The 25182-nt window shown below is 44.9% G+C and overlaps 1 protein-coding gene across 2 annotated transcripts in view; it reads right to left on the bottom strand.

Moving 5' to 3' along the window:
* Positions 1 to 25182, bottom strand: part of anos1 (anosmin 1) — a 211744-nt gene that overhangs the window by 14726 nt on the left and 171836 nt on the right. For both annotated transcript variants that reach the window (XM_078222865.1, XM_078222864.1), the window contains exons 7-9: positions 23628 to 23833; positions 23163 to 23307; positions 14728 to 14877 (exon numbers count right to left, since the gene is read on the bottom strand). In XM_078222865.1, the coding sequence (XP_078078991.1) occupies positions 14728 to 14877; positions 23163 to 23307; positions 23628 to 23833 (501 nt within the window). The remainder of the gene's footprint in view (positions 1 to 14727; positions 14878 to 23162; positions 23308 to 23627; positions 23834 to 25182) is intronic.

The raw sequence follows: 25182 nt of genomic DNA, 5'->3' as shown, positions 1-25182 counted from the left end.
GTTAAAGCCTAAATAAAATTTCATACGATGAAGATAGAGGGCGGGATTTTGCAGCCCTTCCAGCTGGCGGAATCTTCCAGTCCTGCCAAAGGCAGCCGGTTTCTTGACAGCAGGATGGACAAGCCATGCAAAACGCTGTAGGCACATGCGGCACAGTAGCACAGAGGTTAGCACTGCTGCCTCACAGCGCCAGGGACCAAGGTTCAATTCCCGGCTTGGGTCACTGTCTGTGCAGAATCCGCACGTTCTCCCCGTGTCTGCGTGGGTTTCCTCCGGTTGCTCCAGTTTCCTCCCACAGTCCAAAAGACGTGCCGGTTAGGTGCATTGGCCATGCTAAATTCTCCCTCAGTGCACCCGAACAGGCGCCAGAGTGTGGCGACTCGGGGAGTTTCACAGTAACTTCATTGCAGTGTTAATGTAAATCTACTTATGACACTAATAAACTTAAATAAACATCGGTGGGACCAGACGATCCCACTGACAGTCAATGGTGAGCTGCCTTGGCTGTCAGAAAACACGATGGGGGGGCTGGGATAATTCCAAGTCACAGCATTAAAATGGTCATTTTTTAAAAATTCAGCTGTTTTTCCTTCCACCAAAAAAAAATGTTTTGAGGAAATAAAATTTCTTTTGTAGCACTAAAGTGGTGTTTTTCTGATTTTTTTTGTTTCTTAGTTACCCTATAGTTATACAAGATTGCCTGGCTGAGGGAACGGCCAAATGGCCCCCGTGCGTGGACTTATGTCAGTCCAACCTAACCTGCTGCTCACAGTTGAGAGCAACCAAGTTCGTCCTTAGCTTTTATCACTCCTACCCAGGCTTGAGGTAGCCATTCAATCCCGGCTGCTTTCCCCTGACCATTTCAAACCGTATTAAAATCACAGACGGCTTACATTATCCAACACCGCATTATCCAGGAAAATACATCTCCAGGGGAATGTCTCGTTATTAACTCAACAAGACCTGATGGGCTTAGAGTTACATTTTGGAAAATACTTTGAAAATGTAGCGTACAATGGCCCAACTGTTTCTCGGCTGCATGCTTGGCCATCCTACAAAAAAGTGCTGGCAGTGTTGTTTAAAACTGGAAGTTCAATTAAAATGCGATGAGCACAAAGTGTAGCCAAAGCCAGCAGCCCCACCCAAAAAACATATAAGCATTTTTCGGTTAGGGTTTTCTATTCCCGCCATCCCAAATAACTGGGTAAATGTGTTGGGCAGTTTGGGACTAACACACCGATTTGGAAAGCTTCTGAATGAATCTGTGGTCTTGCAATATGTGCATAGACAAGACTTTAATCACTCTAGGGTAGAGTTCTCACGAGTGTTCTTCATCCAGAGAGAGTAGAAATGTGAGCGTAGTGGAGAACAGAGTCCGCATTTAAGACAGTCTCAGGCTGAAGAACATCAAAGTCCCGCAAGCTTTATAAATAAATCATTTCTCCTTCCAGGAGAGGAGGCAGCCAGACTTGCGAGGGACACTGTGCTGGGGCAGAGGATAAATACAGCATGAGGCTTGGGGCCTTTATTCATCTTCCAGGAGTGGAGGCAGCTGGACCTGCGAGGGACACACTGTGCTGGGGCAGAGGATAAATACAGTGTGAGGCTTGGGGGCCTTCACTCACTTTTTGGGAGCGCTGTCTATAAGAAATTATATCAGCACTGGGGATCAAGATATGGCATCAGTCTGGGTAGAAATAAGAAATAGCAAAGGAAAGAAGTCCCTAGTGGGAGTAATCTATGGGTCTCCAAACAGTAGTTCCACAATGGGGCGCAGGAAAGACTGGGGGCTTGTAAGAAAGGTATGGCAATAATCATGGGCAATTTGAATATGCACAAAGGCTGGAATAATCAAATTGGCAAGGGTAGCCTTGCACGAAAGTTCATTGACTGTATTGGAGACTGTTTCTTGGAGCAATATGTTGTGGAACCAACCAGAGAGCAGGCAATTCCGGGATTTGGTATTGTGTAATAAGCAGGGATTAATTAATGACCTCACAGTTAAGGATCCTCGCGGGAAGTGCGATCATAATATGATAGAATTCAAAATTCAGTCTGAGGGCGAGAGACTGGAGTCCCACACTTGCATTTTGAAGTTAAACAAAGATAATTATGTAGGTGTGAGGACAGACTTGGCCCTAGTGGACTGGGTAGAAGATTGGAAACTAAAACAGTTGATGAGCAGTGGCAGTTGTTTGCAGAGATATTCAATTCCTCCCAACTAAAATATATTCCAAAGAGGAAGAAAGATCGGAAGAGGGGGAAAAAATATCCATGGCTAAGCAAGGAAGCTAAAGTCAACAGAAAGACAAAAGCTATGGCACACCATATTGCAAAGAGCAGTGACCGGCTGGAAGATTCTGAAACTTTTAAAGATCAACAAAGGGTTACTAAAAAAAGTAATAAAACAGCAAAGGTAAATTATGAAAGAAATCTAGCCCAAAATATAAAAAAGGATAGCAAAAACGTCTCTAAGTATATAAAAGGAGAGAGTAGCTGAAGTGAATGTTGGTGCCTTGGAGAATGAGACCAGAGAATTAACAGGGGGAACTGGATGACACTCGTTCCATTCTAATAGTAACAGGTAATGCAGAAGTAATAGAAAGGGAGGAAGTCAGAACAAAATTTTATCAAAAGGGAAATAGTACTCAACAAACTATTGGGATTGAAGGCAGACAAAACCGGGTAGAAACATTATTGGAAGGCACAGTGGTTAGCACTACTGCCTCACAGTGCTAGGGACCCGGATTCATTTCTGGCCTTGGGTCACTGTCTGTGTGGAGTTTGCACGTTCTCCCCGTGTCTGCGTGGGTTTCCTCCAGGTGCTTGGCTTTTCTCTCACAGTCCAAAGATGTGCGAGTTAGGTTGATTGGCCATGCTAAATTGACCCTAGTGTCAGGGGGGATTAGCAGGTTAAATATGTGGGGTTATAGGGAGAGGGCCTGGGTGGGATTGTGGTTGGTGCAGACTCGATGGACTGAATGGCCTCCTTCTGCACTGTATGAAAAAAAAGTTCCTGGTGCCTGATGGCCGACACCCCAGGGTATGAAAGGAAGTGGCAGTGGAAATAGTGGATCCATTGAGTATAATATTCCAAAATTCCCTGGATATGGGAAAGGTGCCAGTGGATTGGAAAAATGCCAATATAACGCCCTTATTCAAAAAGGGAGAGAGGCAGAAAGTAGGAAACTATAGACCAGTTAGTTTAACATCTGTTGTCGGCAAATTGTTAGAATCCATTATTAAGGAAGTAATAACAGAACATTTGGAAAGTCAGAAAACAACCCATTCGAGTCAGCATGGTTTTATGAAGGGTAAATCATGTTTGACTAATTTGCTAGAATTCTTCAAAGATGTAACAAGCAGAGTGGATAATGAGGATCCTGTAGTTGTAGTATATCTGGACTTCAGGAAGATGTTTAATAAGGTGCTGCACAGAAGGTTAATTCACAGAATAAGATTCTTTTGGGTTAGGGGTAATTTATTAGCTTGGATAGAAGACTAGCTAACTGACAGAATAAGAAGTCTTACAACACTAGGTAAAGTCCAACAGGTTTATTTGGAATCACAAGCTTTTGGAGTGCTGCTCCTTCATCAGGTGATGAAGGAACAACGCTCCGAAAGCTCGTGATTTCAAATAAACCTGTTGGACTTTAACCTGGTGTTGTGAGACTACTTACTGTGCTCACCCCAATGCAACACCGACATCTCCACATCATAACTGTCAGAAGACAGGGAATCGGGATGAATGGGTCTTTTTCTGGTTGGCAAGTGGGATGCCAGAGGGCCCCAACTATTTACGATCTATATTAATGACTTGGACACAAGGATAGAAAAATTTGCAGATGACACTAAAATAGGTGGGATAGTAAGTTGCAGTGAGGAAGTAAGAAATTTAACAAATGGATAGGAATAGGTTGGGTGTGTGGACCAAAATGTGGCAGATGGAGTTTAACGTGGATAAGTGTGAGGTTATCCAGTTTGGGTAATCTCACTGGAGTTGAATACAGGAGTTGGGACGTCTTGTTGAACTACTTGTTCAAGATCAAGTGTAGTATGGATTGGATACTGCGCTTGGTCGAGGTCATTGGGTTGCATTTAAGCTTCATATTCATATGAAGCAATTTTTTAAAGCGGCATCTCTGCCTTTTGGCTAAGATGCAAATGAGATCAAGCCTTGGAGGAGGAAACCTCCCCCTCCTCCAATCAGCTTGGCTCATGTAGATCAGGCCCAAGACAGGTGTGAAGGGTAAATCTTGTCAGCTTGGATCGGAAATGTCTCAACTTGTTGAGACTCTGAATTGGACTTGATTTGATTGAATTGGAAAAGTATATTAAAAAAAACTTGTTCAACTACATTGAATACAGGAATTGGGATGTCTTGTTGAAGATGTACAAGACATTGGTAAGGCCACACTTGGAATATTGTGTACAGTTCTAGTCACCTATTATAGAAAGGATATTATTAAATTAGAAAGAATGCAGAAGAGACTTATTAGGATGCTACCGGGACTTGATGGTTTGAGTTATAAGGAGAGGCTTGATAGACTGGGACCTTTTTCTCTGGAGCGTAGAAGGCTAAGGGATGATTTTATAGGGGTCTATAAAATAATGAGGGGCATAGATCAGCTAGAAAGTCAATATATTTTCCCAAAGGTAGGGGAGTCTAAAACTAGAGGGCATAGGTTTAAGGTGAGAGGGGAGAGATACAAAAGTGTCCAGAGGGGCAATTTTTTCACACAGAGGGTGGTGAGTGTCTGGAACAATCTGCCAGAGGTAGTAGTAGAGGCGGGTACAATTTTGTCTTTTAAAAAGCATTTAGACAGTTACATGGGTATGATGGGTATAGAGGGATATGGGCCAAATGCGACCAATTGGGAGTAGCTTAGGGGTTTAAAAAAAGAGGGCAGCATGGACAAGTTGGGCTGAAGGGCTTGTTTCCATGCTGTAAACCTCTATGACTCTATGGTCAAAAAATGGAAAGGCAACTTATTATCTAAATGGAGAGAGTCTTTGGAGTGCTTCTGTGCAGAGGGATTTGGGTGTCCTTGTGCACAAGTTGCAGAAAGCTGGTATGCAGGTATGGTAGGTAATAAGGAAGGCAAATGGAATCTTGGCAGTTATAGCTGAAGGAGTATATAGATGGAGTTGTAGATAGTGTAGAAGGTTGTCAAAGGATACAGCAGGGTATAAATCAGCAGCAGACACGGGCGGAGAAATGGCAGATGGAGTTTAATCCAGGCAAGTGTGAGGTGCTGCATTTTGGGACATCAAATGTTAAGGGTATGTACACAGTTAATGGCAGGACCCAGAACAGCATTGATGTACAGAGGGATTTAGGGGTTCAAATCCATAGCTCCCTAAAAGTGGCCACTCAAGTAGTTAGGGTGATAAAAAAGGCGAATGGCATGCTTCCTTTATTGGCCAGGGCATTGAGTAAAAGAGTCAGGATATCATGTTGCAGCTTTATAAAGCTTTGATTAGGCTGCATTTAGAGTATTGCATTCAATTCTGGGCGGCACATTACAGGAAGGATGTGGAGGCTTTGGAGAGGGTGCAGAAGAGGTTTACCAGGATGCTGCCCGCATTAGAGGATATGAGTTATAAGGAGAGGCTGGACAAACTAGGGTTGTTTTCTCTGGAGCAGCGGAGGCTAAGGGGAGACCTGATAGAAATCTGTAAAATTATGAGACGCATAGATAGGGGTGACAATCAGAATCTTTTTCCCAGAATTGAAATGTCTAATACTAGAGGGCATGCACTTAAGGTGAGACGGGGCAAGTTCAAAGGAGATGTGGGGGGCAAGCTTTTTACACAGCAAGTGTGTCTGGAAAGGGCTGCCAGGGGTGGTGGTGCAGGCAGATATGATAGGGGCATTTAAGGGACTTTTAGATTAGGACATCAATATGCAGGGAATATGGACCAAGGGCAGGCAGAAAGGATTAGTTTAATTTGGCATCATGTTCAGCACAACACGGTGGGCCGAAGGGCCTGTTGCTGCACTGTACTGTTCTATGTTCAACGAATAGAGTATAAAAGGAAAGAAGTTTTGCTGTATCTATACACAGCATTGGTGAGACTGCATCTGGAGTACTGTGCACAATTTGGTCCCCGTATTTGAGGAAAGATGCAGTGGCATTGGAGGCAGTTCAGAGGAGGTTCACTAGATTGATTCCAGAGATGAGGGGATTGAATTATGCAGAGATTGAGCAGTTGAAGCCTCTAATCTCTAGAATTAAGGATGAGAGGAGATCTAATTGAGGTATATAAGATGATAAAAGATGTGACAAAGTAGACGTAGAGCAGTTGCTTCCTCTTGTGGGGCAATCTAGAACAAGAGGTCATAGTTTTAGGATACGGGGTAGCAGGTTTAAAACAGAGATAAGGAGAAATTACTTCTCAAAGGATGGTGAATCTGTGGAATTCACTACTCCAGAGTGTGGTGGGTGCCGGGACATTGAGTAAATTTAAGGAGGAGATAGACAGATGTTTAATTAGCAATGGGTTAAAGTATTATGTAGAACAGGCAGGAAAGTGGCATTGAGGCCGTGACAAGATCAGCCATGATCGTATTGAATGGCGGAGCGGCTCAAGGGGTTGAATTGTCTACTCCTGCTCTTAGTTATTACGTTCTTATCTCCACTCAATGTCACAAATCACTTACAAAGAACAAAGAACAATACAGCACAGGAACAGGCCCTTCGGCCCTCCAAGCCCGCGCCGCTCCCCGGTCCAGGATTGAATCCTGAATCCAGGATCCCCACCCAATTTTCCAGCCTATCTACATACCAATCCTATCCACCGAGCTGTCCCTCACAGACACGATGCTTTGTTCACCACAACCTATTAACTCACCCCCACCCCCCCATTCCAGACCATGTGATCTCCAGGGAGAGGCGAAAACCCAGAGTGAAAACCCCAGGGCCAATATGGGGAAAAAAAATCTGGGAAATTCCTCTCCGACCCCCTGAGGCGATCGAAACAAGTCCAGGAGATCACAATGGCCCTGATCGGAAAATGCTTCCCAACCCTAGTCATTTCCACTTCCACGAACACCATATGAATTCCCTGCCCCCGAGACAGGTTCCCAACTATCCGCAGTCTCGCTCTGTACTGGCACCAGCAAGATGATCATAGAATGAAGCCTTGAAACGAGAACAAGGAACAATTAGCCCGCGCCGCTCCCTGGTCCAAACTAGACCACTCTTTTGTATCCCTCCATTCCCACTCCGTTCATATAGCTGTCTAGATAAGTCTTAAACGTTCCCAGTGTGTCCGCCTCCACCACCTTGCCCGGCAACACATTCCAGGCCCCCACGACCCTCTGTGTGAAATATGTCCTTCTGATATCTGTGTTAAACCTCCCCCCCTTCACCTTGAACCTATGACCCCTCGTGAACATCACCATCGACCCGGGGAAAAGCTTCCCACCGTTCACCCTATCTATGCCTTTCATAATTTTATACACCTCTATTAAGTCTCCCCTCATCCTCCGTCTTTCCAAGGAGAACAACCCCAGTTTCCCCAATCTCTCCTCATAACCAAGCCCCTCCATACCAGGCAACATCCTGGTAAACCTCCTCTGTACTCTCTCCAAAGCCTCCACGTCCTTCTGGTAGTGTGGCGACCAGAACTGGACGCAGTATTCCAAATGCGGCCGAACCAACGTTCTATACATCTGCAACATCAGACCCCAACTCTTATACTCTATGCCCCGTCCTATAAAGGCAAGCATGCCATATGCCTTCTTCACCACCTTCTCCACCTGTGACGTCACCTTCAAAGATCTGTGGACTTGCACACCCAGGTCCCTCTGCGTCTCTACACCCTTTATGGTTCTTCCATTTATCGTGTAGCTCCTCCCTACATTATTCCCACCAAAATGCATCACTTCGCATTTATCAGGATTGAACTCCATCTTACCTCCATTTTTAATGCTAATCCTACCAACAATAATTACAAAACGCAAATTTGTATGAATCTATGTTTCAGCATTTGGCTGCACATCAAAAGCCTGTTGGCACTTTCAGGATCGAAGCGATTCTTTTGATAAGAGTGGGTCTCTGCTGGCAGTGACTGTTGTGAACAGTCTGGAAGCTTCACAAGGTGGAAGGTGGCTGAGAAATAAATAAAAGGCAATGCTGATCAGAGGCCGCTGCAAACGGGGCCTCCTGAGAAGTCAGGCTTGACTGACAGCCTAGGTCGTTGGCACAAGTAAGTTTATTTATTAGTGTCACAAGTCGGCTTACATTAACATTGCAATGAAGTTACTGTGAAAATCCTCTGGTCGCTACTCTCCAGCGCCTGTTCAGATACACTGAGGGAGAATTTAGCTCCGAACCAGCACGTCTTTCAGATTGTGGGAGGAAACCGGAGCACCCAGCGGAAACTCACACAGAGACGGGGAGAACGTGCATACTGTACACAGACAGTGACCCAAGCAGGGAATTGAACCTGGATCCCTGGAGCTGTGAGGCAGCAGTGGTCAGCATCAGGCTTCTGGTCCTTGAAGAGGCAGGCACCTGGGAACTTTCCAGATCACCACTGGTGAGGACAAAGCTCCTAACTCTGTCAATCATGAAATTGGGTCATGAGTTATGAAAGCTATTGTGGTCATTTTTACAAATCAGCACTCCCAGCACTGACCTCGATACAACTGAAGTGCCTTTTGCAAATTCAGGTGCCCAAATCAGTTGGAGTTAATGAGAGCTAACTAAAAAAGCTAATTTTAATGGATATAAAATGTATGGGGTGCAATCTATCCCATGTCTCAATTACGATTAACATCTTCTGTCAAACAAAGTTCAAGAACAGAGCATTAATTTATAAGACCTATTCCATTGTACTGCTTAAACATTTGGGACTGTACTCAGAACGCATCAGGTCTAGCTAGACCATTTAAACTTGAGTTTAAACATCACCTCAGCACTATTATATCTCCTCCGGAAGACACTGAGCCACCAGTTCATTTAACTGTCACTCACATGAGAAATATCTCTAAATAATGGATAGATACTGAAAATAGTTCACGGAATCCTATTGACAAACTAACTGGCATTTATTGTTGTTTTATGATCTCTTAAAAGTCTTTGAGAACAGATTCAGAATCCTACCGCGTGTCCGGCCAGAGGCAACATTTAAGGTGGCAGATAAAGATTGTAGCCAAGCATTGAAGATAAATGATCGAAGTCAGTAACTTAGTGTAACAAAACTGTGTGTGTGGATTACTATAATTGTGGGGAAGATTGAGTGCTCTTCTTGTCCAAGCTGATCAGTAACTGCAGAGGCAGGATGTCTGGATAATTACATACCTGATTTTTGTTATGACAGGGGGCCAGTTATGTGACCTATGTGATATGTCTATTGGATACATGTGACACTCATGATTGTAATTGTGACAGAACACTGAACAATTACAATGGGCGACTGCCACACTAGGTGATCATAAATGTCGCTAAGTATTAGATTGACAAGCTGTATAAAATCAAATATTAGGTGTTTATTGGGTAATACTTACATGGGTCAGCCTTGCAGAATGCTAAGAAACTCACAGATGGTATTAGTTTGGCTTATCCGCCAAGACCAACATCAAACCTCATGCGGTTCTCTGAAATTTTCTGCCCTTTTAAGCCTTCTAACTCAAATAACTAAAGTCAGGATTTTGGAAGCAAATGGGGGAGGCAGGCACCTTGGCCGGCACCATCCTGCCCCCTGGGCCAGTTTTCGGAAGGCCAGAACATCTACCTGCCCTCATCTGGATGGGGAGCCAATTGAGGCAAATAAGGAGGACATCAAAGTCCTCCTCCCACACCAAATGGAATTTTCCAGTCATTAGGCAGATTTCCTACATCGAACGAAGCAAAGCTGACTAAACAAGACAACCACCCGATAGGGAGTAGGGTTGTGGTTTGTTCCATCCTGCTAGGAATCCTACCTCTCGCACGCAACAAGGCTGTCAGACCACAACTGCGGCCGCTGCTGTGCAGTTGAAAAGTAGTGGCCTTTCCTAAATGAAATTCTTCCGCTTGGTCTTCAGAAGGTGCCTCTATTGTGAGGCATCTCTCTTTCTCTCTCCGCTGACATTGGCAACTGCTGCCTTGGAAGGCGGGGCTGCCAATGTGTCATCACCGGAACTGCTCCTGCTCCTGTAGGTGCCGACTCTCAAGAATTTACTCTCAAAACTGGCATCCCTCCATTTCCTTCAGTGAATTATTTTTTTCCCAGTACTTATTGTCAGTAACCATACTGCTGTGTGGCTGATTGAGAGAGTCGGCTCTCAGGGCTAGCAAGGAGTCGATAATGACTTCTCAGGCACAAAGAGGATAATCTTGATTAATTGGAAATGTGCAATAATGTGAAAATTATAGACAATGGGCATTACTTTCTCAGAATCTGTGAACCTGCAGCAACAGCCACTACCGGTGCTCAATAGAGACCATCTTGCCGAACTTCATTATGGTGTGTTTTGGCAGTTGCTCCATTTTTGACCGAGAAGCTCTGCAGCGGGTAGTCAAGGCTGCCCAATACATCATCGACACCCAGCTACCAGCCATCCAGGACATTCATCACAAACGCTGTCTGCAGAGATCTCTCAGCATTACTAGAGATCCCACCCATCCCAGCCACAGACTGAGTGACCCCCCCCTGCCATCTGGGAGGTGCTACAGATGCATTCAAGCCCGGACGACCAGGCTCAGAAACAACTTCTTCCTCAGAGCTGTTACTCAGCTGAACTCCATCCTTTAACATATTCCCAGGCGCTCGGCATTGTGCAATATGCATGTATACACTTGATGGCTATTGGCACTAGTTTGTAATGACTACTTGTATTTGCTTTTTCCTTTGTATCTTGGGAGCCTGCAAGCTCACTTTTCGTGTATCTGTATTTGTGCACTATACAATGACAATAAAGTTGAACTGAATTGAATTTAATTTTAATATTCCTCTGCTAACATCGTGCTGCACTGCTCTCAACCATCAGCGACCCTTGAAGCTTACAACAGCCTGATAAATGCCACAACGACTGTTAACCCAGACATACACACACCTGCTTCTTTGAAGGAATGGGTGAATCTACTCCCTGACATGAGAATCAAAGCATTATGAGATAAAGCCTTGAAAGCTGTCTTCATTTCTCAGATACAGACAATGTGGTAAGATGAACACAAACTGCTGCCCGTTCTCATACAAAGTTGCGGGGACAAAAATAATGATTCATTTTTAGCCTCTAACCATACCTTGGTGTTCAGATTCAGGGTAAAGAATGCCTTTGTAGGTTTCAAGGCCTCTTTATAGCCGTTTCACCATCCATTAATCTCTATAGAGGTGGACAAGGAGATTCTATAACTTTTACTAATAGACATGTTGGTGAACTAATAGCAGCTGTTAAGGTAGGTATTATACTCACAATACAGTAAGTACAGGGAGAATTCTAAGTTATGTTTCCAATTGGGAAAGTACTATGCGAACTTCATTTTTCCTCCAGCTATTCTTCATTAGCTGTGACTAAATATCTCAACTAAGACGTAACCGAGCAGTTTATCAAAGGACATCTGACATTTCCGTCATTGCCACTAGTCCAGAGGAACTCTTTTGTATGTGTTTAACAATAGGCAGGTCAATAGCAATCAGCTGGCACTGATCCACTTTTAGTGTGACAGTGTAAAGACTGCAATCTCCTCAATAGAATCTTGGAACTGTACACCCAATGTTCCTGTGCACTGTTGGTGTTTCAGAGGTGGCTATAGCATCTGGGATATATGGGCAATATTAAGAGGTAACACAAGTCATACCAATTTCTTAAAAAAGCACAAAGAAATCATTGAATAGTAAATGAAGGAGACATTTGCCTCTGCCAGCTTCTTGGTGGAGCAATGAAAATTAACCACACTGCCTTGCAACTCTCTCCCCATTAACTTCTATTTCAAATATTTATCCAATTTTCATTAAAACATTGAAGTGTCTTTGTCCCAGGAGCAGAATGTCCTTTAGTGGCTATCACTCAGCTACTAGGAGTGGCATGGCGGCACAGTGGTTAGCACTGCTGCCTCACAGCGCCAGAGACCCAGGTTCGACTCCTGGTTTGGGTCACTGTCTGTGCAGAGTCTGCACGTTCTCCCCGTGTCTGAGTGGGTTTCCTCCGGGTGCTCCGGTTTCCTCCCACAGTCTGAAAGACGTGCTGATTGGGTGGATTGGCCGTGCTAAATTCTCCCTCAGTGTACCTGAACAGGTGCTGGAGTGTGGCGACTAGGGGATTTTCAAGGTAATTTCATTGCAGTGTTAATGCAAGCCCACTTGTGACACTAATAAAGAAACTAAAAAAAAAGTTTCAACAATGACTAGAATTCCCTAAAATGTCCCTAACAAAATGTATTTCTGAACAGTGAACATTACTTCATAACCAAGAAGTGAGTTGCAATTTAATTTGGGGAGTTCAAATGATGTTAATGAATGACTTCATCATCAGTGTTGGCTTTGATATTACAATAATGTTTTACAATATTCATTTCTTCCAGATAAATCATTTTTATTCTGAACGTGTGCTCTTTAAACATACAGCACCGCCAGCTAGAAAAACATTATCCCAGCTAAATGTTTGAAACAAGTATTTTAGCTTCCTTTCTTAATTAATTTAGACTTCTAGTAAATTACTGCCACACCTATAATCTTACAATTAGCACACAAGGGAAACGAACACACAGGTGGTACAACAATTAGGGTATCGAGTCGGCAATTTTAAAAGATATTTACGAAACAGTTTTCCTCCTTGGTTCCTAATGACAACATCAGGTGCTCTCTGGGAAGGTTTCCTTGGGTTAAGTGTCAAATGAAGCACCTTCTTTCCTTTTTCCTCGGATGGTGATGGCTAGCACGAGGGGACATAGCTTTAAATTGAGGGGTGAGAGATATAGGACAGATGTTAGAGGTAGGTTCTTTACTTAGAGAGTAGTAAGGGCGTGGAATGCCCTGCCTGCAGCAGTAGTGGACTCGTCAACATTAAGAGCATTCAAATGGTTATTGGATAAACATATGGATGATATTGGAATAGTGTAGATTAGAGGGGCTTTAGATTGGTTCCACTGGTCGGCGCAACATCGAGGGCCGAAGGGCCTGTACTGCGCTGTAATGTTCTATGTTCTATGTTCTAATCAGTTGACAGTTATGGGCGGCACGGTGGCACAGTGGTTAGCACTAATGCCTCACAGTGCCAGGGACCCGGGTTCAATTCTGGCCTCGGGTCACTGTCTGTGTGGAGTTTGCATGTTCTCCCGGTGTCTGCGTGGGTTTCCTCTGGGTGCCCCGCTTTCCTCCCAAACTCCAAAGGTATGGTTGATTGGCTAAATTGCCCCTTAACATCAGGGTAAATGTGGGTGGAATTGTTGTCGGTGCAGGCTCGATGGGCTGAATGGCCTCCATCTGCACTGTACGGATTCTATGATTCTATGGCAAGTATGCTAGTTTCAAAACAACACCTCTTACTAGATCAGTACTACCTCACCTTCGCCTAAAACAAACATCACCCAACAATGCTTCAGTTTGGTGTTCCATCAAGGTAATTGACCATTTTGTCTCTCTTTCTCTGTGCCTTTAAGATGCTGCGTGAAACCTCCTTAACATAGAACATAGAACATAGAAAGACACAGCACAAACAGGCCCTTCGGCCCACAAGTTGCGCCGATCACATCCCCACCTCTAGGCCTATCTATAGCCCTCAATCCCATTAAATCCTATGTACTCATCCAGAAGTCTCTTAAAAGACCCCAACGAGTTTGCCTCCACCACCACCGACGTCAGCCGATTCCACTCACCCACCACCCTCTGAGTGAAAAACTTACCCCTGACATCTCCTTCCCTGAACCTTGATTTCATCATCTGCTCTGATAGCACCTCAGATAGTTCAGTGTCAAATTTTGTTTCTAATGCCCCTTGAAGCAACTTGTGACATTTTACTTGAATAGGCTGGGATAGCATTTTGATTCTGGGAATTTGTTAAGCAAACTCATCTCCCATAACACCTGTATATTTAGGAGAAAAGGAAAGAATATTTCATCCTATCGCTCTGACTGGATTCAAACTCAGGTCTTAAGAGGTGAAGATGCGCTCACCCAGTACATCAACAGAATGGGTCAAATAGATTGCAATTCCAAAAAGAGTAAGTACAAAAAAGGAGTAAAATGCTTAATGGAAAATAAATCACCAATATAAGAGAATATGCCTTTAACTGTCAGAATATGCTGCCTCGGAAAAGCAGCCAGCATAACCAAAGACCCCATGCACCCCGGACATGCTCTCTTCCACCTTTTTCCTTCGGGAAAAAGATACAAAAGTCTGAGGTCACGTACCAACCAACTCAAGAACAGCTTCTTCCCTGCTGCCATCAGACTTTTGAATGGACCTACCTCGCATTAAGTTGATCTTTCTCTACACCCAGCCATGACTGTAACACTCCATTCTGCACCCTCTCCTTTCCTTCTCTAGGAACAGTATTTGTCTGTACAGCGCGCAAGAAACAATACTTTTCAATGTATACTAATACATGTGACAATAATAAATCAAATTTGTTCAAAAAGATAGCCAAAATTAATATCAATGTTCCATCACTCTCTTAATATTTCTCCCCTATGAATGATGAATCTCACGGTTTCATTCTTACGCTGAGCAGAAGGTGAGATTAAACAACTCGAGTTACTGAAGGTTTGGAGATATGGATCTTATAGTAACACATACCTTCCATTTTCTTCCAGTAAACTTTAACCTGGAGCTGAGTGTCCTGATAAAAAGGGGCCCCAACATCGACGAGCCGCATAGTTCTTTTCCCGTGAGACGATGGGAGGGCATTGACAACACCGTGTCTGGACTTTGTTGCTGAAGATGATCCTTTGAAGAAATAAGGCCAGTGTTAAACCAATTGCTGCAGAACAACACATGTCTTGAGCAAGCTGATGGATGGCACCATCAAAAAGCGAGGTCTGTTCATTAGTTTAGACAAGTTAAGATGCCTCTAAATACCCTGCGGAAGGGGATGTTTGAAAAATGGCCACTTTGGTTCCTACTCATTGTTGCTATTAATAAGTCATTTCCATTTTTTGCCCACAGGCCCAACTCCAGCAGCAGCAGATTAAATCAAGCAAAATAATGTCACTGGCTCTGGAATATCGAGAACTATCTCAAATGTTTCTTATTTTCCCCCAGCACCTATAGAGGCAGCACTATTTATCCATCACACAAAGCAGAATGTTCATTCCTCCTGCACAGCTCCAACCTGAAACAGTGCTGAAATAAAGGCAAGCAGTGAAGCACTGCGATGTGCAGAGAGAAAGTGGGTAACAGCCATTGTCTGCATAGCAAGATGCCACAGACAACAAGGAGATAACCAATCAGGTTTTAGTGGTGATTGCTTGAGGGAGCAATGCAGCCCAGGATAGTGGGAGAACCTTTTTCTCTGTGCAGTGATAAGTGGAACATTTAACTACGCCCGAACCAATGGAACAGCTGAACAGGGTTGCATTTAACATCTCAGCCAAGGGAGACATTTCAGAAAAAGGGGCACTCCTGCAGTACTGTACCAGAGTATCAGCCTAGGTTCTATGTTTCAGCCTGACGTGGGACTTGAAGACAATTTTTTGATTCAGTGGAACTGGGTGAGGTACTAGTCACGACAGAGGTAACATGAACTAACTGCATTGCCTGTATATCATTATGTGTCATTATGATACATTATCAAATTGCTGATGGTTCAGACTGTCAGTGAGGTGTGTGCAACCCATGCCCCACATTTCATCAATCCAGCTACCAGGTTAAATCACAGATATCCATACAGTGGAGACAGTGACCTCAATTTTCCCTCTCACATCGGGAAGACCTGGTTCTGAGAAACCAACTTCTGTAAAAGATTTTTTAGTCATTCATGGGACATGGGCATCGCTGCCTGGCCAGCATTTGTTGCCCATCCCTAGTTGCCCAAGGACAGTTGAGAGTCAACCACATTGCTGTGGCTCTGGAGTCACATGTAGCCCAAACCAGCAGATTTTCTTCCCTAAAGGACATTAGTGAGCCAAATGCGTTTTTCCGACAATTAACAATGGTTTTATGATCATCAGTCGATTCTTAATTCCAGATTTTTAAAAGTGTTTTTATTGAATTCAAATTCCACCATCTGCCATGGCAGGATTCGAACCCGGGTCTGTAGAACATTAGCTCAGTTTCTGGATTAATAGCCTAAGCGATAATACCACTAGGCCATCCCCCCCGCCCCCCGCCCCCTGCCCCCTGCCCCCTGCCCCCAGCCCCCATCGGTGTCCCTAAACTTCTGGTGGTCATTCAGGGGGTGCAGGGTGTAGTGGGAGCCATGGTGACCCAACTGGAATTGTGTAGAGGCAGGCCCAGTATGTGTTGGGCAAATCGGTCCGGGATATCAAGTGTATCATTAGGAAGGCCATTTGGTGAGCAAGGATTATCGGAGTGTGCATCGGAGGAGAAGTCAGGAGAGTTCAAACTCCCCACATGTTGTCCAACTGGTTGCTGGCCCTGGAACAGATACAACCTGGGGCTGACACTCTGGTACAGTTCTGAAGGTGTGCCACTTTTTCAGAAGTGTCTTCCTTGGATGAGATGTTAAATGAAATCGTGTTTAGTTGTTCCCCCCATTGGTTCGGGTGCAGTTAAATATCCATAGACACTACACAGGGAAGAGAATTGAGTTCTCTTCATGGGCTTCCCATTGGGAAGAGTTATCATTGTTGTTGTTTATTCACATTTTAGTGAAGCAGCACACTGACCACTGAATGGCTTCAAAAGACACAGCCATGGAGATGACAGCATCATGGCACCTCTAGATCCTAAAGGTATTCTGCAATGATGTTGTTAAACATTATGTCTCAGTGGACGTATGATGAACAGTGCCATGGTCCTTAGCCCATCAATTTGTCCCCTTGCCACCCACCCATCAGGAAGCACCCACACAGTTGACCCTTCACCAGATCCCTCACAGCTATGCAATGGCATGGCACAACAGTGCGACTGAGAGGGAGTAAACCAGTGGGGTAGTGGTGACCAGGAGTGCAACATGCTATTTGGGAGTGACAACTGCCACATTCATGGCACCATACATTTGTGTGGAGCCATTTCCTCCCCCACCCCTCAACTGTACTCATTGATGATTTGGAGAAAATGGTTAGTAAGCACGCAAACGTGATTGTGGGCATTGTAAGGTGCATGGCTCACCACACTCCCCCTTTTAGGTTTGTATTGCCAGATTGTCACACAGAGGCATAGGGAAGGAGAGGGTGGTGCTGCAGTGTAAACGTGCAGTGACCAGAGCTTGCAGATTTTGGTGCAGGAGGTACAGAAGCATGCAAGAAATAATACTTTTCACTGTATAATAATACATGTGACAATGTAGACAATGTAGCCAATTAAGGAGAGGCGATGGTCTAGTGGTATTATCGCTAGACTATGAAGCCAGAAACTTAGCTAATGTTCTGGGGACCCGGGTTCGAATCCCGCCACGGCATATGGTGGAATTGAATTCAACAAAAAATATCTGGAATTAAGAATCTACTGAAGACCATGATTGTTAATTGTCGTAAAAACCCATCTGGTTCACTAATGTCCTTTAGCGAAGGAAATCTGCCACCCTTATCTGATCTGGCCTACATGTGACTCCAGAGCCACAGCAATGTGGTTGACTCTCAACTGCCCTCTGAAATGGCCTAGCAAGCCACTCAGTTCAAGGACAACAAGGGATAGGCAATAAATGCTGTCCCGCCAGCGATGCCCATGTCCCACGAATTAAAGTAATAAATCAAATCAAAAAGAGAAGACAAATTCTTCACCTTGCCCACTGCAGCATCATTGTGACTCCATTTATGGTGAAAGACTATCCACTGGTTTCCATTCCAAACCCGCAGACTCCCAGAGCAATCACAACTACAGTTCTTCACACCCCACATCCTGTAAGGACTCCAATCCATTCTCTTAGTCCCTCCACCATCATCACATCTGTTCCAACGATGCCACTTTCCAAAATGGCGCTGATGAGATGTCTTCCTTCTTCCTCAATCGTGCCTTCCCACCCACTATGGTTGACGGGGCTCTCAACTGTGTCCAACCCAGCTCCGGCAGCTCTGCTCTCATCCCTTCCCTTCCCCACAGAACCAGAATAAGGTCCCCCTTGTCCTCACCTTTCAGCTCACTGTCCTCCACTTTCAAAGGATCATTCTCCGCCATTTGCACCAACTCCAGCATGATGCCACCACCAAACACATCTTCCCCTCACTCCCCCTGTCAGTATTCCACAAGGACCGTTCCCCCAGAGAGACCTTGGCCCATTCCTCCCTCACTCCCAACACCTCACCCCCTGCCCACGGAACCTTCCCATGCAATCGCAGAAGGTGCAACACCTGCCCCTTTACCACCTCCCTGCTCACCATCCCAGGTCCCAAACACCCTTTCAGGTGAAGCAGCGCTTCACATGCACCTCCTTCAATCTGGTCTATTACATTCGCTGCTCCCAATGTGGCCTACACTACATCGGAGAGACCAAATGCAGACTGGGTGGTCGCTTTGCAGAACACCTTCAGTCCGTCCACAAGCAGGACCCAGACCTTCATATTGCTTGCAATTTTAACACACCGTTCTGCTCTCCTGTCCACATGTTCGTCCTTGGCCTGTTGCAGTGTTCCAGTGAAGCCCAACGTAAACTAGAGGAACAGCACCTCATCTTCTGATTAGGCACTTTACAACCTGCTCTCCATCTTTTTTTTTCCCTTACCATCGTCTCCCCATCCCCACCCCACCCCACGAGGGCCATCTGTTACATGTTGCAGGTTGTCCTTTGTCATGCTACTTACCTTTGTTCTGCCATTAACATATTCTGATCTCTTAATGGGCCGCTATTAGCACTCTTCTTAGCCATGATCACCACCATTTACATTCCTTGTGTCCTTTTGTCCATAACATCTTTGTTAATCTCTCCCTCGCCTCCACCTATCACTGGCCCTCGACCCAGAGTCCCTACACCTCCAACCCATTCCCGCCTCTCCAAAACATTTTAAAGTTTGTCCTATTTCCAGTTCTCTTTGGCTCTGACGAAGTGTCATCCTGACTCGAAACATTGGCTCTATTCTCTCTCCACAGATGCTGCCGGACCTGCTGAGATTTTCCAGCATTTTCTCTTTTGGTTTCAGACTCTAGCATCCGCAGTAATTTGCTTTTAACATCAAATCAGGTTGCCATTGCAGTCTAGGAGGGCCCGGAATGGGAGTGGCTCGGGGAGGCTGCTGAGAATTAGTTCCATTGAGCACTCAGTCATGGAGTTACCAGCGTGCCTGTCCGCTTGGCTGTCAGTGATAGCGAATCACCCATAGCAAGTGATAAAGGCGGTAGTGAAAGCACTTTGGAACATGGTGGTAATGGAGGTCACACACTGTCAGTTCACTGAGCACAGCTTCCTCTCTCACCCCCATCCCTGGACCAGATCACAGGCATCAAGAGGAGGAAGACATCTGACTAGCCCACACTCTTCCAACTTAGATATCAGCATTTGGGAGGGATGTCGTGAGCAACTACAGTCTGTGGCACTGGGTAAACTCCACACAGTCAGTCACCCAAGGCCGGATTTGAGCCCGGGTCCCTGGCGCTGTGAGGCAACAGTGCTAAGCACTGTGCCAACATGTTTAGGTTAATGGCATATAGAGTGCAGGAGGAGGTATCAGAGTCAGGGACATCTGTGCACAGTCCCCCACAGAGGAGGGCGGAAAGTCACAATGATGCTGCAGGGGGAAATAATGTGGAGCCTTCCGAATCACCATGAGGTGCACAACTTTTGGACAATCAGATATAGATGTGTGGGCATCTGGTGGAGATCCCGAGGGCAGTAGGAGCTCTAGAATGGAGGAGTCCTTTTTATCTCTTACCACCATCTCCCCTCTCTCACCCAACCCACCAGGGCCATTTGTTACCTCTTCCAGGTTGTCCGTGAAACACCTATGTTCAAATCCTGACCTGTTTCCATTACACATCCCCGCACTGCCCCCCCCCTCCCCCACCCACTTTCCCCACCCTACCTCTGTAAAAATGATGGGGGCAGGGTTTGGAACGGGGCTTCCTCATTTGGGCATCTGGTGTCATTTTCTTTGCGATGAGGAGGATTACTGTCTGCGGGAAAACTCAGGCCACTGTCACAGTAACATTACACAGCTCTTTGCAGAAGAAAAAATAGGAGGCTTGGAGACATTTGTGCCTCACAAAATTTCCTGCACGGCGCAAGTTAATTATTTTTTTGTCCAAACCCGTTTAAAGTGAATGCACCAATACCATAGCATGTTAAATATCAAAACACAGTTTTTACACAGCTGTAACTGTGCATTTAGTCGCTCAGTAAAATCTGTTTGTTTACTCAATGAATTTCAGAGCTGTGCTTAATATGGCTATCAGCTAAGGTGCAAATAGATGTTTAAATCTGACTCCAATCTGTTTCTTAGAAGAGCGACAACTTTGTGTTATTTTACACAAATATTATCTGCTTTAAAAGGCTCTACATATTACCTTGTGGGATTAGAAAGTTGACTCTGGGTTTATTATTGGACCTAATGCCAAAAGCTTTGCAAATACAACAGTACTCGAGTACTTTATTTGTTTTAGTTATATTTACTTTTTGGCTCTATTCACTAAGTTCAGCTCATTAGACACATCAGTTCAGTGCATTTGACAGCAATCACCTTTTCTCTATGGGACAAAATGGGTAAAGGTCACCCTATGGTGTTTGCTGTTCTCCTCACCTCTGATGATACATTCTGAAGAATCCCAACTAGTCAATAACCTGTATTGAAAATAAGATTACATTTAACAAGTCGCATTCAGCTTTCGTGATCCGCACGTCCTTTTGTTTATGTGCAAATAGCCAGCCTTTGAAAGTTGCGACGCTAAAATATTACACGGTCGGTATAGAGAGATATTAAGGAATTCAGAGGACAAGAGAATTCATTGTTGCCAGGGAGTCAAAGGTCATGTCATTGTAATTTTGCCTGAAAAGCTCTTGTCTTCTGTTACCCTCTGATCTCACCTGTTGAAGGTTTTGAAGTCGCTCAATGTCTGTTTCACATGATTTAGGAGAAAAATAAAGGAATTCTATGCATCCAATATGTTTACTGATATAAAGGAATGAATGTTGAAGGTACTTACTTTTGCCAGTCTTTAGTGTTTGCTTCCAGAAATTCTATTCTAATCAGAAAATCATCAAACCTATACAAGATTTGTTTCTGCGGCATGGCACAGTGGTTAGCACTGCTGCCTCACAGCTCCAGGGATTTGGGTTCAATTCCCGGCTTGGGTCTGTATGGAGTTTGCACATTCTCCCTGTGTCTGCTCCGGTTTCCTCCCACCGTCCAAAGATGTGCAGGTTAAGTTGATTAGCCATGCTAAATTGTCCCTTAGTGTCCCAGGATGTGTATGATAGAGGGATTGGAGGGTAACTATGTGGGGTTTCGGGGATAGGGCCTGGGTGGGATTGTTGTCGGTGCAGACTTAATGGGCCGAATAGCCTCCTCCTGCGCTGTAGGGATTCTATGATTATCTTGTGTATTAAAGTATACAGTTATAGCCTCATGGTATGGAGCAAACTATTATACAGGCAGTTCTCGGACTTACGGCACTATTAGTTCCTGAAAACAGTGTCCTAAGCCGAAACGCCATAAGTCGGAGCTGATTTCCCCATGGGAATAATGGAATAAATGGGGGATTGGTTCCTGAACCCAAGGCTGGAAATCATTCATAGGATGCCTGGTGGTGTAAAGTGCTTTCAACTCTTGCCTTGTAAGGTCGCTGAGGCAACTATTGATGCCTGCACACCTCAGCACAAGAGGTTAGTGCGGAGGAAATAAGGAAGCCATCAATCGCTGTCAGTTGCCTGTTTAATCTTGTGAATCTGAGTACATTTTAGGTGATGCATTGACCGCTATCGCGATAGATTTGCCAATTAAAACCATAACAGTGGTTTACAGGTAGATTAACAGAATAAGACACTAGTTTCCAATCTTCCAACCTAATAAAGACACTCCGACCTAACAAAGGTGGTACAGTGGCTGGAGGAACATTGTCCAGACATACAGATGGATGCGCAGAACATCGATGCACATGTATGAATGTGCTGGCATGGTGTCATGAAGTCAAAACCAGTGTCGACTCATGAATAACATATGTTCAGCGTAACCCAAACATCGCAAAGTCAAGGACTACCTGTAGATAGTTGTGGCAAAATATGTACGGAAGTGTGGAAACCTCACTCTGCCTATCCACTTGAATGTAAACACTCCCTCTCCCTCAACAAGATTCTTGGCCTCTCTCAGCCTGTCTGCTTAAACCCTGACGCTCCTGTCTCCCTTCACCCACCTGCCTGAATTGGTGCTGCTTCCCCCTGCTGCCAAACTGACTCCCAATTCTGTTGCTTTCCTCATTCCCTTGTGGTGTCCAGGACATACATGAGATAAATAAAGACAAACGGGAAGAGAAAGATGGGAAGGAAGAATCAAATCCCACAGAGGCGATGGCCTTGTGGTATTATCGTTGGACTATTAATCCAAAAACTCAGCTAATGTTCTAGGTTCGAATCCCACCAATGCAGATGGTGGAATTTGAATTCAATAAAAAATATCAGGAATTAAGAATCTACTGATGACCATGAAAACCATTGTCGATTGTCATAAAAACCCATTTGGTTCCCTGATGTCCTTTGGAGAAGGAAATCTGCCATCCTTACCTGGTCTGCCTACATGTGACTCCAGAGCCACAGCAATGTGGTTGACTCTCAACTGCCCTCCAAGGGCAACAAGGGATGGGCATTAAATGCTGGCCAGCCAGCGACGCCCATGTACCACGAATGAATTAAAAAAATGTGAATTGATGATTTGGGGTTGGGGGGGGGTCAAAAGTCACAGAAGAAATCTGGAGGCAGGGAATTAAAGAAAGAGACAGAGAATTTGATAATACTGCATCAAAACCCTTAAACGCTAACATCGCTGACAAAGAGTTTTCCAAGCATAGGGTGTTAGAATGTAAATAATATTCAAGACCTTCAACACACTGAGCATTGAACCACCATCTCATTTTAGCAACCTCAAGTTACCACAGCCATTCACACTTCAGAAAAGAAAATAACTCCTTACTTGTGCTGGGTGCCCGAGGAGTGCCAAAATACAGGGAGACTTTGGCACCTTTCAGACGTACTTGCCCCCAGTAGGTCACAGCTTGCAGGTCCACCATATAGCTGCTGTTAGGCTGCAGACCCTCCAGGACCACATGGTTTTGAGACTGTAAGAGGATCAAACATTACTGACACGCCGGCAGCACACAGTCTGATGAAGAACATTCAAATTCTGCTTCTAGCATTGAGAACATAGGCAGAAAATTCAAGGGTCACCTTTGAAAAAAAAAGGACTCCTGTGTTTTGTTGAACTCCCCAGTCCAAACCTAGCTCTCGTTTGCCAACTAAAATAGCATACAATCATCATAAATTGTTAGGTGGATACAGATACGTCGCGATGTGTTACCTTACTGTTTCTCTGCATGGGAAAGGCACTGCCACACAAAAGCATTTGTGCCCCATACCTTATTTTGTCGACCACACTCACCCCACTTATTGTTTTCCTTCTTTTCTTTTTGGCCGGCACCACAGACTTAGCATTGACTGTCCAACTCCAGAACACTTTGTAATGATGCACCGGGATATCCGGCTCTTCCAGCATATCCCAGATGATTCTGGTGGTAATGGTGCCATCGCTGTTTGCGGTAAAGTTGCCAACCCTCACATTAGACGGTGCGGGTGGGGCCGAAGGATCTGAAACCACACAGAGAGAGAGAGGAAATCAGCGAAAGCTTAAGGGTTCAACATCGCGCTGTATTGAACTGTCAGCTGCTATTAAAGGCAGAATTCACCCAGGAACATGATTTGAAATGTTCAAGCGTTTAACACTTCAGTAAGTCTGTGATGCGCGATATAACTCACGAGGCTAGAGGTACTCGGGGAAATAAAGGCTTTTATTGACTACAACAATAGAGCTACCATATATAATACACGATCCCAGACTAAAGGGTCCCAGACAGAGCAGTGACCTTTATACCTCTCCCAGGAGGCGGAGCCCGACTGGGATGTACCATAAGAACTATATTACAGGTAGAACAGCCCAACCCTAACCCCAACAGTAACATGTAGAACAGCCCAACCCTAACCCCAACAGTAACATATATACAGACTCATAGTACTGGCCAGACCCTGGCTCAGCACTACCTGGTGGGAACCAACAATGGTTCACCACAGTCTGATATTCTGGCCACTCTTGGGAAGTACCATTGACTGTCAAAGTGCACACAGATCAAAATTTAATTACCCTTTAGGCTTTCTGTGCACAGATAATTCCTTTTTTTATTGTTATTGATCGATCTCTCACTCACTCATGAGAATAGCCTTTATGTGGAGAAGTCTATAAACCACAACATACACTCCAGTGAAGTTGTCAGTAAAAGGGATCGTTTGTAAAATAGCACTCCTGGGCGAGGGATAGCTGGAGAATCATACATGGTTCACACCTGAATTTCCAATCTGTGCTTTTGACATACTCAGCTCCTGCCAGAGTTGAAGTCACAAAATGAGAACAAAGAACAAAGGGCCAAAGAAAAGTACAGCACAGGATCAGGCTCTTCCCAAGGGCAAGGGGTGCGTTCAACGAGAAGCCCCATTGACAACAGCAGGATCATAAGGTCCTGCTGGCTGCCAGCGAGTGGCACGCTGCCTCCCGCCACCGTGAAGCAGGCCGCCCATTTATTTAGATTATTGTACTGCACCCAAGGTCCTTGGGCCCGATTTTACCATCACGTTGTGCCCGTTTCCGGGCGCAAAAACTTGGTAAAGTCAGGCGTGAGGTGAGTCGCGCGATCCGTGCCCGCCTCTATGCCGGTTCCCCCTTTACCAAGGCCTGAAAATGGCTGCAACCACGCCCAAAACAGGCACGATGGACATTTAAGTGCATTTACATGCATTTAAATTGACTTAAGGGGCTGCACACCCAACTTTACCGGCACTTCCCCCTTTACCACCCGTTCATCCATCCAGAATCGGCGCAAAACAGACATGCTCCATAGAGGTCTGATTCGGGCACTCCAGTTAGTGAGGAGGTAGGTGCCTCGCAT

Source organism: Mustelus asterias, chromosome 10 (genome assembly GCF_964213995.1).
Source record: "Mustelus asterias chromosome 10, sMusAst1.hap1.1, whole genome shotgun sequence".
Lineage (NCBI taxonomy): Eukaryota > Metazoa > Chordata > Chondrichthyes > Carcharhiniformes > Triakidae > Mustelus > Mustelus asterias.
Note: the sequence above shows the minus strand (reverse complement) of the source record. Positions and strands in the feature narration are given on the sequence as shown.